The sequence below is a fragment of the Silurus meridionalis genome, chromosome 20 (assembly GCF_014805685.1).
Source record: "Silurus meridionalis isolate SWU-2019-XX chromosome 20, ASM1480568v1, whole genome shotgun sequence".
NCBI lineage: Eukaryota > Metazoa > Chordata > Actinopteri > Siluriformes > Siluridae > Silurus > Silurus meridionalis.
In genome coordinates, this window is record NC_060903.1 from 12648660 (window position 1) to 12661022 (window position 12363).

The 12363-nt window shown below is 37.4% G+C and overlaps 1 protein-coding gene across 2 annotated transcripts in view; it reads left to right on the forward strand.

The window, feature by feature from the left end:
* esyt2a (extended synaptotagmin-like protein 2a) overlaps positions 1-11680 on the forward strand; it is a 48783-nt gene extending 37103 nt beyond the window's left edge. The window contains exons 13-23 of one of the 2 annotated variants that reach the window (XM_046876229.1): positions 485-580; positions 801-902; positions 3863-3937; positions 4519-4605; positions 5228-5377; positions 6341-6762; positions 6954-7049; positions 10231-10362; positions 10464-10569; positions 11134-11183; positions 11295-11680. In XM_046876229.1, coding sequence (XP_046732185.1) covers positions 485-580; positions 801-902; positions 3863-3937; positions 4519-4605; positions 5228-5377; positions 6341-6762; positions 6954-7049; positions 10231-10362; positions 10464-10569; positions 11134-11183; positions 11295-11349 — 1371 coding nt within the window. In that variant the 3' untranslated portion in view covers positions 11350-11680. The remainder of the gene's footprint in view (positions 1-484; positions 581-800; positions 903-3862; positions 3938-4518; positions 4606-5227; positions 5378-6340; positions 6763-6953; positions 7050-10230; positions 10363-10463; positions 10570-11133; positions 11184-11294) is intronic. The other variant, XM_046876230.1, reaches the window with a different exon arrangement.
* The last annotated feature ends 683 nt before the right edge of the window (positions 11681-12363 follow it).

Sequence of the window (12363 nt, forward strand, 5' to 3'; positions counted from 1 at the left end):
TACGACTTTTGTGCAGTAAAATACATTTAGATTTTTCTTCTCTGAAGCTTTTTTGCCTTTAATCGTCTTGCCAAGTTTAGGGTCTTAATTGTGGTTTTATTTCTACACTTACAAAAATGATTCGGTTACAGCTTTTAGCGGTACATCATGTCAGATTGCATCCTTTTTTTTCAAGATTTTCTAATACACTTCTAATAATTAGTTGGATTTGACATTTGAATAATTTCTGCCATATTCACGAGGCTCCGCTCACGGGATCTACGCTGACCTGTGGCCAACACTTATTAAATGACTATTTCAACATATCACCAACTTTATTTATTATACTTTTATTGGGACCAATATGTAAAAAATGTTCTCAGGTGATGCGAACTGTATGTGTGTGTGAGGTGAGGAAGAAAGAGAGGAGAATTTATTAAGCAGCTGTGTGTATGCAGGTTAATCTGGTGATGTTTAAGGATTAAGGATGTGTTTGATGTTGCAGGTGTTGAGCAGTATTAGGGCGGATAAAGGCCAAGCAAATGATGGTCTCTCCTCAGCACTACTGCTTGTACACCTGGACTCAGCCAAGAACCTGCCTGTAAGTGTTGATATATGCACAAAAACATGTTTATATATTGTGTGTGTGTGTGTGTGTGTTTTCTCACTATGGTTCCTCTCTATTTCATGGTTCTCCCTTCCGATAGTTCTTTTTCCCCACACATTTTTCATTTCTGTATTTCTGATTCCTTATTCCCGGTTTCAGCTTCTGCCTCTTTCTTTTCCTTCCTTGCTCTCGCACGGTGTATCTTGTGGTGAAGAGTGTGTTTGAAGGCAATCTGTCCAGCGGCTGTCTGAAGGAGCGTCGTTCCGCTGGGTTCGTGTTCTGTGAGAACACAGCAACACTGTACAGGACTCTGTTTGTGAGTCTTTTGCCTCTGCTTGTGCTCCTTTGCTTCACTTTGCTTTGCTTTGAGTTTGCCTGTGTTTTGAGTGTTTCCTGATTTCTGCAGGACTTTTAGTTCGTCTGTGTGCTTTTTTTTTTTAGTAGTATTTTTGCAGAAATGCATGCATTAAAAAAAATTTCTGCTTGGAACCTTTATAAAATATAGCCCTGGTTTACTAATGGCATCATTCAAAAGACTGGTGTTTTTGCGCGTTTGCCTTCACATATTAATGTTACAAACTTGCCACAAATTGCACATTGAAAAGATTTATCGCAACACTGTTTTCTCATTTTCTCAGTCATTGAGACATGTATAGTTGTGAATCACTCACTACACAGTCACTCCGACACTGCACACACAGTTTATCATATTGCATCAAATAAGTGCTATTTAGTAACTCAGGATTTTGGGTTTGAGATCTGTAATATTTCCCTGTTCCAAATGCATAAACGTGTGTATGGCTATCATAGCATGGAGTGAATGTCAAACAAGAAGTCATATGCTATAATAAGGTAAACAAAAAATATCCGAAAAGGTAATTTATAATCAAAAACCCTGTTTAACCCTGTTAAACCCTGTGTAAAAACACTTTTGGTTTGTTTAATTAGAGTGTCATCACCTTCCCACTACCATCCATTTAATCAATGTAACTATACAAACAAATTTATTTCCTAAAAATAAATTTCTCACCATACCACTGATTCTTCATAATTCCTATTACTTTAATAGTTAGTCTGTTTTTTCATGTGACTTAGGCGGCAGATCACACGTGTGAGGGATGTAAATTACCCAGTACAGTTTGGTATGCGTGTGTGTGTGTATACTTTGCGTTTATATTTTCCTCGATTCCATCAACATTTCCATTTTTTAACGAATATAGCCGTAAAAGGTAGTTGTTTTTTACTGCAGTGAGCTGTGAGAGTAAACAGTTGCAAAATAAGGTGATGAAATCATTGTGTGATTTGGAATAATAAATGAAAATTAATGAGTGGATCAGATTCTCTGAATATCATTAGGAAAAAAAACCCCACACATTAGACTTTACTAAGACATCCTCAGTGACTTGTAACACCATGGTTTCAAGTAATAAAATGATGAATAGTCTTTGTGTGTGTGTGTATGTGTATATGTATGTGTATGTGTGTGTGTGTGTATATGTATATGTATATGTGCAACCCTAATGGCTGGGGTTGGTTCCCTGACCGGGGATCGAACCCGGGCCGCAGTGTTGAGAGCGCCGCATCCTAACCACTAGACCAATATACTCACATTATATTGCCAAAAGTATTGGGTCACCTGACCTTTCCTGCAATATGTGGTTCTTTTCCAAACTGTTACCACAAAGCTGGAGGCACTCAATTGTACACTTGTTCACTTGAACTTGGAAACCCAAACCTGTTCCAGCATGGCAATGCCCCTGTGCACAAAGTGAGTGATCTTGAGTGGCCTGCTGTAGAGCTCTGATCTCATTTCTACTGAACACCTTTGGGATGAATGTGAATGCTGACTGCACCCCAGGTCCCCTCACCTACATCAGTACCTGCCTTTCATAATACCCTCGTGGCTGATGAACACAAATATCCATAAGCACACTCCAAAAATCTAGTGGAACATCTTCCCAGAAGAGTGGAGGGAATCATAACAGTGCTTTGAGACTAAATGACCAGGTGGCCCAATATTTTGGCAACATAGTGTGTGTGTGTGTGTGTGTGTGTGTGTGTGTGTGTGTGTGTGTGTGTGTGTGTGTGTGTGTGTGTGTGTGTGTGTGTGTGTGTGTATATATATATATATATATATATATATATATATATATATATATATATATTTATGTGTATATGCTGGTGATTTTGAGAAAATGATTTGAAAAGGGTTTTGCCAGGTTACTGATGTACAGTAACAGTCACCACACCACAAGTCCACTAAGATTTAGGCTTAATTACTATTTCACAGGGAGGAATTGAGTGTTCTGTGACAGCACCAAGAATCTCTTGCTAAAAATGAAATCTTGAGTCCGCAAACGAATTCTTCTCTCCTTCCTCTTACCATTTTTCTTTATACCGTTGGACAGTTGCATGTTAAAATGGATTGCATCGAACCACATATGAAGCAGTACTCTAAACATTCATTCATGTGGTTTCTATTCCTTCCTACCTCAGTAAATAAACATAAGCATAACTCATTATATATGTCGGAACACTTGCAAAGGTGTCACGCTGATTGATTGTGCTGCTGAATATATACACTGCTACCAGAGACTTGAGAAATTGAGACCTGAGAATATTTCCAATCAGAAACATGACAATCATGATTTCTGCCTCATATTGTCTTAACAGAGTACCAGTTATTCTCAATAAATCTAGTCACACATTTTCCAAGTTCACTTCCTTCAAATTCCTTCAGGAAGCTTAAATTCTTATTGAGCAGTGTAATGTGTGTGAGGAGGATGGATTGGCCCAGACGTCTCGCTTCTCGTTAGCCAACGTTTGCATGTGCTGGAAAAATATTGTAAAAATTAATTGATTTGAAACCTGTCTTTTGGCTGCATGACATAAATGATATCTGATAGATTTAGCATGTGAAATGGAGACATTTGTCTCTCATGGACAAATAAACAATTTCATGGCCACTGTGACTACTGTGTATTGCGCATTGATTTGAAGTCGTCTGGGTCTGAGCATATGTGTCTCTAATAAATCAGTTTTTAATAACTTTTTGGGGTTTTTGGGTAAACATATTTTGTATTAGTTGTTGTTTTTTTTACCTTTGTTACAAAAAACATTTCAAATTACATCGATTTGTTCAATAATTTATGTACAAAATATATTTCTATATATATTTTATATTCTGATCAAGTTCAAGTTTGTTCAAGGACTGAAACCGAGACATTTAATTCATAACTTTAACATTATTTATACTTTTTACTTGTTACTGTCTAGTCTGCGAAGAAAGTCACCAGTGATCCCAGTCCCTTGGTCCAGTTTAAGGTCGGACACACAGTTTTTGAGAGTAAGGTGAGAGTAAAGCGCACACTCACACTGTATTGTTGGATTGGATTTTGGGCTCATTTTAATTCACGTCACAGCAAAAGTGTGTTGGATTATTTTGCGATTATATTCATGAATCTTTAAAATTCCACCGCGCACCACTACACACATTAGACTGTGGGTATTTTTCCTATAAAAAAAAAACAACAAAGCTTAACAATCATTAAAGCCTCATCAAAGTTCGATATTTTCTAGCAGTAATACTATTTTTGATTATATTGCGCCTTTTCTCAGTCAGAGGTTTGCTATATTTCTTAGAGAAAACATCAGAAACAAGGACAAAACTAAAATAGCCTGAAATTATGGCTTTTGCTTCTATCGTTATGATCCACCAACAGTCCCCAATGTTCCAGAACAAAAAAAAAATCTGATTTATGTTGGTTTAATTACCTCAATATTGGCAATCAAACTAACACATTCAACCAGAATTGCATTCGGTCAATATTTCTGTAGTATTTATGTCTACATTTTCCTGTCTTCAGTTTGACATATTGCATTATATTTCAGTGTTTGACTATTTATTGAATTTCCTGTTCTTCTGTTTATAGACACGTTATAAAACCAATGAGCCTGTTTGGGAGGAGGCCTTCACATTCCTAATACATAACCCAAAGAGTCAGGACCTAGAAGTGGAGGTAAAAACATACATGAATACACACACAAAGCTGACAACAAATATATACTGTATAGACAAATTTTTCTGGACACCTAGCCATAAGATTTGTGTGCTTTTTTTTAACATCCCATTCCACATGTAGTTCCTTATTGCTGTTGTATTAACCTCCAGTCTTTTGGAAAGATGTTCCACTAGAAGATTTTGGGGTGTACTGTGGAGTTTTGTGCTCATTCAAAGCCACAAGGGTGTTAATAAAGTCAGGTACTGATGTAGGGGGGGTGAGGGCTGGGGTGCAGTCAGCGTTCCAGTTAATCCCAAAGGTGTCAAGAGGGATGAGGTCAGTGCTCCTAAAAAGGAGGCCACTCAAGATCATGTTTATTCAGTGTGAAACATGGCGCATCAGTAAAATAAATGTTTAGGGATATTTTCTGTGCTTTCCACATGATGAAAATCTTGAAATCAGATTTTGAGAGCCCCGGCTCTATACAGGAGAAAAACAGCTTAAAAAAAAAAATGGGATTATTTCAGTAATCATTTAGGAGTTGAGAAATATCTCTCGGGTAAAAAATTTTGTATTGTAATGCACCAAAATCTCATGTCCCCACGCTGCATTGCATACGTCCTTTTGCTTGTGTTTTTAGGTAAAGGACGAGAGGCATGAGTGTACTTTGGGGAATTTTACTCTTCCGTTGAGCCAGCTGCTGCAGGCTGAGCAGATGACCCTCAGTCAGAGATTTCCCCTAAAAAGTGCCGGACCCAGTGCTACTCTCAAAATGAAGATTGCTCTAAGGGTACACAATACAACACAACACTCAAACATAAACACATCCAATGTGGTCCATAGCTATTTGCCTCTTTCTTTTTGCCTTTTTTAAAATAAAGTCATAAAAGTGTGATTGAAAGGGAATATTGTGAAAATTATATTGCCGTATTTTCCGGACTATAAACCGCTACTTTTTTAACACGCTTAAACCCCCCGGCCTAAACAATGAAGCGGCTATTTTATGGATTTTTCCTGGGTTTTTCCCGGTTTCACAAGCTTCAAGCCAAAAAACTGAGCCCCATAACATTAGACCAATGAAATTGCCGAAAGGGGTTTAAGGTGAACCAATGAAACTCTTTATATTAAATCAGACGCGCTCCCACTAAATCGGGCCGCAGCACATCATAAATATGGATGAGGTTCCTCTGACGTTTGACCTGCCGCTCACTCGGACTGTCAACAGGAAATGTGAATCATTCGTCATGCTGAAAACAACCGGGCATGAAAAAACACACTTCACCTGTGTTCTGAGCTGCACGGCATCGGGAGAAAAGCTTCACCGATGGCGATTTTTAAACGCACGATGATGCCGAAAAAGAAACTTTCGAGAGAAATTGTTGTGAAAGGAAGGAGGAAGACAGTGAACAATGACTTTCTTGGTCGGCTACTGTTTAGATACAAGCCGTGTAACAGACACTGACTTTCATTAAAGCCTGTGTAAAGTTCATTAGTTCAATGTAGACATTGAAACATAAGACTGCGGCTTATAGACAGGTGCGGCTTATTTATGTTCAAAATAAAAATCTTTGTCAAATTCAGTGGGTGCGGCCTATATTTGGGTGCGCTTAATAGTCCGAAAATTATTTTATAATTTTTTTTTTTTTTTTTTTTATAATTGTCCAAATACATATGGACTAATCAAGTAGTACTAAAATTGTACTTCAGATTCAACAGATCTGTATTGACAGAAAAAATGCGCTGTGTGTTCCAGGTTCTCAGTTTGGAGAAATTGTCCGTTTCAGACCAGCCATCATCCGTGCAGGTTCGCAATCGGAGTGCCAGTGTCGTTCCAAATGCATCGAATTCCAATCTTGCCCAAAATGCCTCAAGTTCAAAGAACACCCCTAAAACCTCAGGTTCTGGTGCCAGCTCCAAGCCTTCTTCACAGATCCCACATGTTTCTGAGTATCAATCTGTCCCTGACCTCCTAGGGTTGAATGAGTCCATCCCTAGTACCACATTGCAGGACTCACCGGTCCGTCTGGCCGATAAAGGGAGGAGTACATCTAACTTGGCAATTTCAGACTCTCAGATGAACCTAAACAGCAAGGAGCCGACACCAAGCATTGCCTCCGACATCTCTCATCCATACGCTTCCCAGGAGCTACAACTTAGACTTAAAGATCTGCGGAAGTAAAGAAACACACACACACACACACACACACTTGATTTTTTTTTTGGAATCAGTTCTAAACCCATTATTAATTATTCCCAAATAATGTATTATTATAATTAATAAATGATAATTTAAACAAAGGAGAAATATGGAAAATGTTCTTTTTACTGTAGGACTAATGAATATAATGATATGCGTGTCTCTACAGTGGTTCCACTGGTCATTTTCCCCTGGGAGAGATTGAGCTGACTATAAGACACAGCTCCCAACGGAACAAACTTATAGTAGTGGTACATCGTTGCAGGTAATCACATGACAATCTGCATGTAGGCATATATACACAAATCCACACAAAAGAACTGATTCTAGCACTGGTACACAGCTAAAGGGAAGCAGCTATTAACTTAAGCAGCTGTGAGAATCAGCCAATGTTGAGGTGCCTGAAATTTTAGTGAAATTTTCTGATAGTGTTTCACGGCATTTCCATTAACATTTACAGTCGGCACACACACTTAACCAGTGCGACTTGCAGTTATTGCTGCTTTTTTGTTTTAAAACCAGTAAGAGAGAAAAATGAAATGGAAAAAGACAAAAATGACTAACCAAACACACATCTGTATTGTCTGTATTGTCTTGTATAGTCTGTTTTTGTCTTGTCGTGTCTGTTTTGTCTTGTATAGGTTTTATTTATGTCTGTACTTTTGAGAGTAACAAACAGCTGGAACCAAATTCCTTGTGTGTGTCAACACACTTGGCCAATAAACCTGATTCTGATTCTGATCACATCTTGTATATGGGCCTTTTGTTAAACTTTTGCCAGGCAACTGGAGACACATATTTGTATTGAATGTCTTGAATGCTGTAGTTTTACAACTTCTGTTTACTGAAACAGCAGGACAATGTCCCTGTGCGTGTCGCAAACTCCACACTGATGTGGTTTGCAATGGTTGGAGTGGAGAAACAATGATATACCCTGACTACATGCATGGAGAAGCTGGTGTTGGATCTTTGATGATCTCAAATGTTGAGCTATTCTATGAGTTTGATTGTTTAAGTCTGTAGAAAGAACATTACTCATAATCTTACATTCCAGTATTCATGTTAGTTCTCACTCTCCAGTGTTTTGTATTGTTTAAAGACTATAATCACACTCTTGATGTCACCCAAATGAGAATGGTTTCCCCTTTTGAGTCTGGTTCCTCTCAAGGTTTCTTCCTCATAACATCTAAGGGAGTTTTTCCTTGCCACAGTCGCCATGGCTGTTTATCAGGGATAAATACACACAGTTCACTTAACTCTTAAATTCTGTAAAGCTGTTTTGAGACGATGTCTGTTGTAAAAAGCGCAATAGAAATAAATTTGACTACACGGAACTGGGGATGAACTTGATTCCCGACTGTGTAGACCTTTAAACTCTACATCAGTGCCTGAACTAATTAATGTTCTTGAGGCTGTGGAAATCTAGTGGAAAACCTTCCCAGAAGAGCAGAGGTTATTATACCAGCAAAGGGGAGACGAAATCTGAAATATGATGCTCAGAAATACATAGATGGTCTGATGGTCAACTTTTGAATATGCAGTATACATTACGATTAATAAGATTCAATAGTTCGCATCGGTGCTTTGGCATAAAAAAATAGGGATGTGATGCATTAAATCAAGTGTGCATCGGATACAAGTTGGCATTTGCATATGTACATCAGTAAAAAACATTTTGTTTATATATAATTATTAGTACATGTGCTATACTTTTATTTAAGAGAAAGTAAACAAGTATTATTGGACCAATATTTTATATGTAGATTGATTTTCTCCTCACTAAACTGTTTCTCAAGTGTGTTCTCTCAGCACCACTGCTGCTACTTGAATGACGTATCGCAATACTACTGAGAACGAGGCGCATCTTAAGAGTCACATAGAATACAGATTAACATGGCAGAGGTAGAGCTGCATCTTCCTGGAGACAGGAATCCTTTGTATTTTTTACAATACAAAGGACTGTTTGTGAAAGGGTCATGCGTCAAGTCAGAAGGCACTGACCAATTTTGGAATTTTAAAGCTTATAGTGGCTGCTTGTTGAGGGGTGCATGGGGGATCTCTCCATGGAACAAATTCCCTCATGCTGGGTTGTTTCTGTAAAAAATAAATAAATAAAATAGCATTTGAGTATGCACGGTGTAAATTGTGTTAATCACCATTCGTATTGTTTTTAATGATAATTGCAGATGGCAAGTTGACCACCATGCTTTAAAAACGTATAGTTTAGTATAATAATTAAATAAATATGTGCATAAATTACATTTCCAAACATTTAAACAAACACAGCATGCTAACCCGCTTAAAAAAAAAAAAGGGAAAAAATATGCATTGGTGTACAAACGCATAAACATTTCCTGAAAACCACAACAGTGACAAAAAAATGCGATCGTTAACTGCTGCTGTCATTTGCTGCTGTTTAGATTTAACGTTTGTTCGCACCGTTTTAATTGAATCCATCACGACGTCACGAGCGAGCTGATTGCGCAACCTGATGCTCGCGAGTCACGACAGAACAGATCCAGTGCGACTTTCCCGAAGTTACCAAACAAACAGTTTACACAATAACACTTCATTAAACTACACCGTTTTCACATGATGAGGATTATACAGTTTTTACTCACCATGCTGATGTTTCGCCTTCATCCGTGACACCAGGGTGGTTTCTTTCTCCTTCACGCAGGCGGCTGCGTTCTCTTGCCGTCACGCTAACTTGAGCAGTCCAACAAATCGATAACGGCATTCATTTCATTAGGGATTATTATCGCTTTTATCGATTATTTGACGCAGCTTTAATTTGTTCCATTTTAAATCGCAGAGCATCGTATTTTTTCCATTGCATTTTGTTGAATCTAATCAAAATCGTATCGACCCAGGAGTGCATTGTATCTTATCACATGGGTAGCTACTTCATATGTTTCTTTTAATGTATCGTATCAGTGGCTATGCATCGAGAAGCGAATAACCTCGGCCTCAGTTATGGAGATGCACATCAGGCACTGATATTGGCTAGAGAAAGTCAGGTGCACACTCTGCATTCGAATACATGCCAGAGGTGTTCAATGAGGTTATGGTCTGAGCTCTATGCAGGCCATTTAAGTGCTTACACTCCAACTTTGGCAAACCAAGACTTCCTGGACCTTGCTTTTTGCACTGTCATGCTGTAACATATTTTATGATTTGCTCAGATTCCTGTAAAAGGAAATCTTAAAGAACACAAACGTATTGTGTTGATTTTTTTCATTCAACTTTGAGTCAATAAATTGGCGAATACACGCAAACCATAATGGTCTGCATGGACCGGCACGAGTTTCCTCCTGGTGATGTTGTTACACATATATCAGGGTTTATTCTGGATACAACTATATTTAGTGGGATGCTGAATGTCTATAGCTTAGGATTGACAACAAATTGCAGTCAGTGTGACCTGTTTGTTTGTCTGTCTGTAGGAATCTGATCTCATTCTCAGACAGTGGGTCGGACCCCTACGTGCGTTTGTATCTGCTCCCAGACAAGCGGCGATCTGGACGTAGAAAAACAGCAACGATCAAGAAAAACATCAACCCAGTTTATGACCAAACGTGAGTTGTAATCCTTTCACTCTGCTTTTTTTTTTATTTATTTATTTTTTTTTTTATGGCTAATCAATCTTAAAAACTTGGGTGTTTACATGTGTGTGTAGATTAGAGTTCAGTGTGTCACTGGTGGAGTTGCACAGGAGAACATTGGATGTAGCAGTGAAAAATGGAGGAGGAATTCTGTCCAAACACAAAGGTCTTCTTGGCAAGGTGAGACAGAAGCAAACATTGCTATATTATTGTTACAGGTGTTTTTTGGTTTTTTTTTTCTGAAATTTTTTTTTAACTATTTTACGTATACACAAAAAAAAAAAATTTGAATGGATACTGGATAAAAACAAACAAACAAAAATAACACAATGAAAAATAGTACTGAACATTATTAGAAAATTTGAATAAAAACAGTACTGGATTATTCAAATGTGCTAACTGAAATAAACATTTATATTGAGGAAAATACAAGATGCATTCAAACTGAAACGAAAAGTAACACTTAATAATTAAAACAGCTATATCCAAAGTGAATAAAAAAATTTTTTTTTTAAAAAGACACTTTAAATACACAGCATGTGGTGATTGTGATAGTGATTCACCTCGAGAGGCCGCCTTCGAACTGTATAATGGAACCCGGAAAAACTATCAGTATGGATTTTTGTCGATAACGATAGTTAAGCAATCAACTATCGGTGCTGATTAATTGCCAAAACCTATAAAACATTCAATGGTCTAGTAGTAATGGTTTTATTTACTTTTTTTCTGTTTTTTTTGTCTCAGGTGATTGTGGATTTGACATCAGAGGACATATCAAGGAGCTGGACACAATGGTGAGATTCTTTTTTTTTTGTTTTTCTTTTTATAATGTTAACTCTAAAAGCGGAATTCAGCTTGAGATTTTACAAATCACAATGTTGTGATCATTGTTTCCCTTTTTTTAGGCATGAACTTAGTGAGGATGGACTGAGGAAGCCATCTGTTCAATCAGAACACTGATCATTCTGCTGGCCAAAAATCAGGACTCCCTGCATGGAATATCTGCACAGACTACAAACGTCAGCCATGTTTAAGTGTTGTAATTTTATTGGATGGACATTTTCTATTATATACATGAAATATGTATAATATTAATTTTAATCAAGATGATTCTTTTTTATTTAGACAACCTGCTAAAAGAATATAAGGCTTTGGTTCTGATTTAATGTGCAGCTGCTCAGGTTGCTTTATGGTCTCGTGGTTTAATTTGTGCAATAGGACGGTGTGTGAGGAAAAATTCAGCAATGGAAAATAAAAAAAATTGCAAGTCAAATAAATATACAGAATATGACGTATTTTTTTATGTTTTATTTTTTACACCAGAAGTCGCATCCAATGTGTGTGTATATATTATTCATGCGTAAGTGTGTTAAGTCCAGAACTAATTATGTACCAATAACTGTGTACGAGTTTGACATGTATGACATTTTGCACTGGCGAATGTGTTTGTGTGCATTGAGTTTTGGGGAGACTGATGGGAATTTACATTTTACACAAGGTTAACTGTATTTTTTTTTTGTTTTTTGTTTTGTTTTTTAATCTCTACCATGATGTATATGCTCACTTCTGACTTGCAAATGCCTTTAGAAAGTACTGTTTGTTTGTAAAAATGCAAACCAAAGCATAGTCTCTCCTGCTGGTTACTGCTGTCCCTTTAAGTCCTCTGACCTACAGTAAGCATTGTAACAGACAGGGACACATTCTAATATGTTGGTATTGATAAGGGAGTTCATCAGCCAGAATTAGGAGTAGAGTGATGTAATAGCAAAATTCTGTTGACATGCTCATTTGTAATGAGCTTTCCTTTCAGGGTTGTTTGTTTGCCTGTGTATATAGTTTTAATGTGCCTTAGTGCTTGGGTGTATCAAAAGGGCAACTGCATGCCCCTGCAAATTTGTGGCATCATAACACATATTTATGACGTAAAATACTGTAGCAAGCCATATTGTTAACAATAATTAAGTAGGCTGTAAA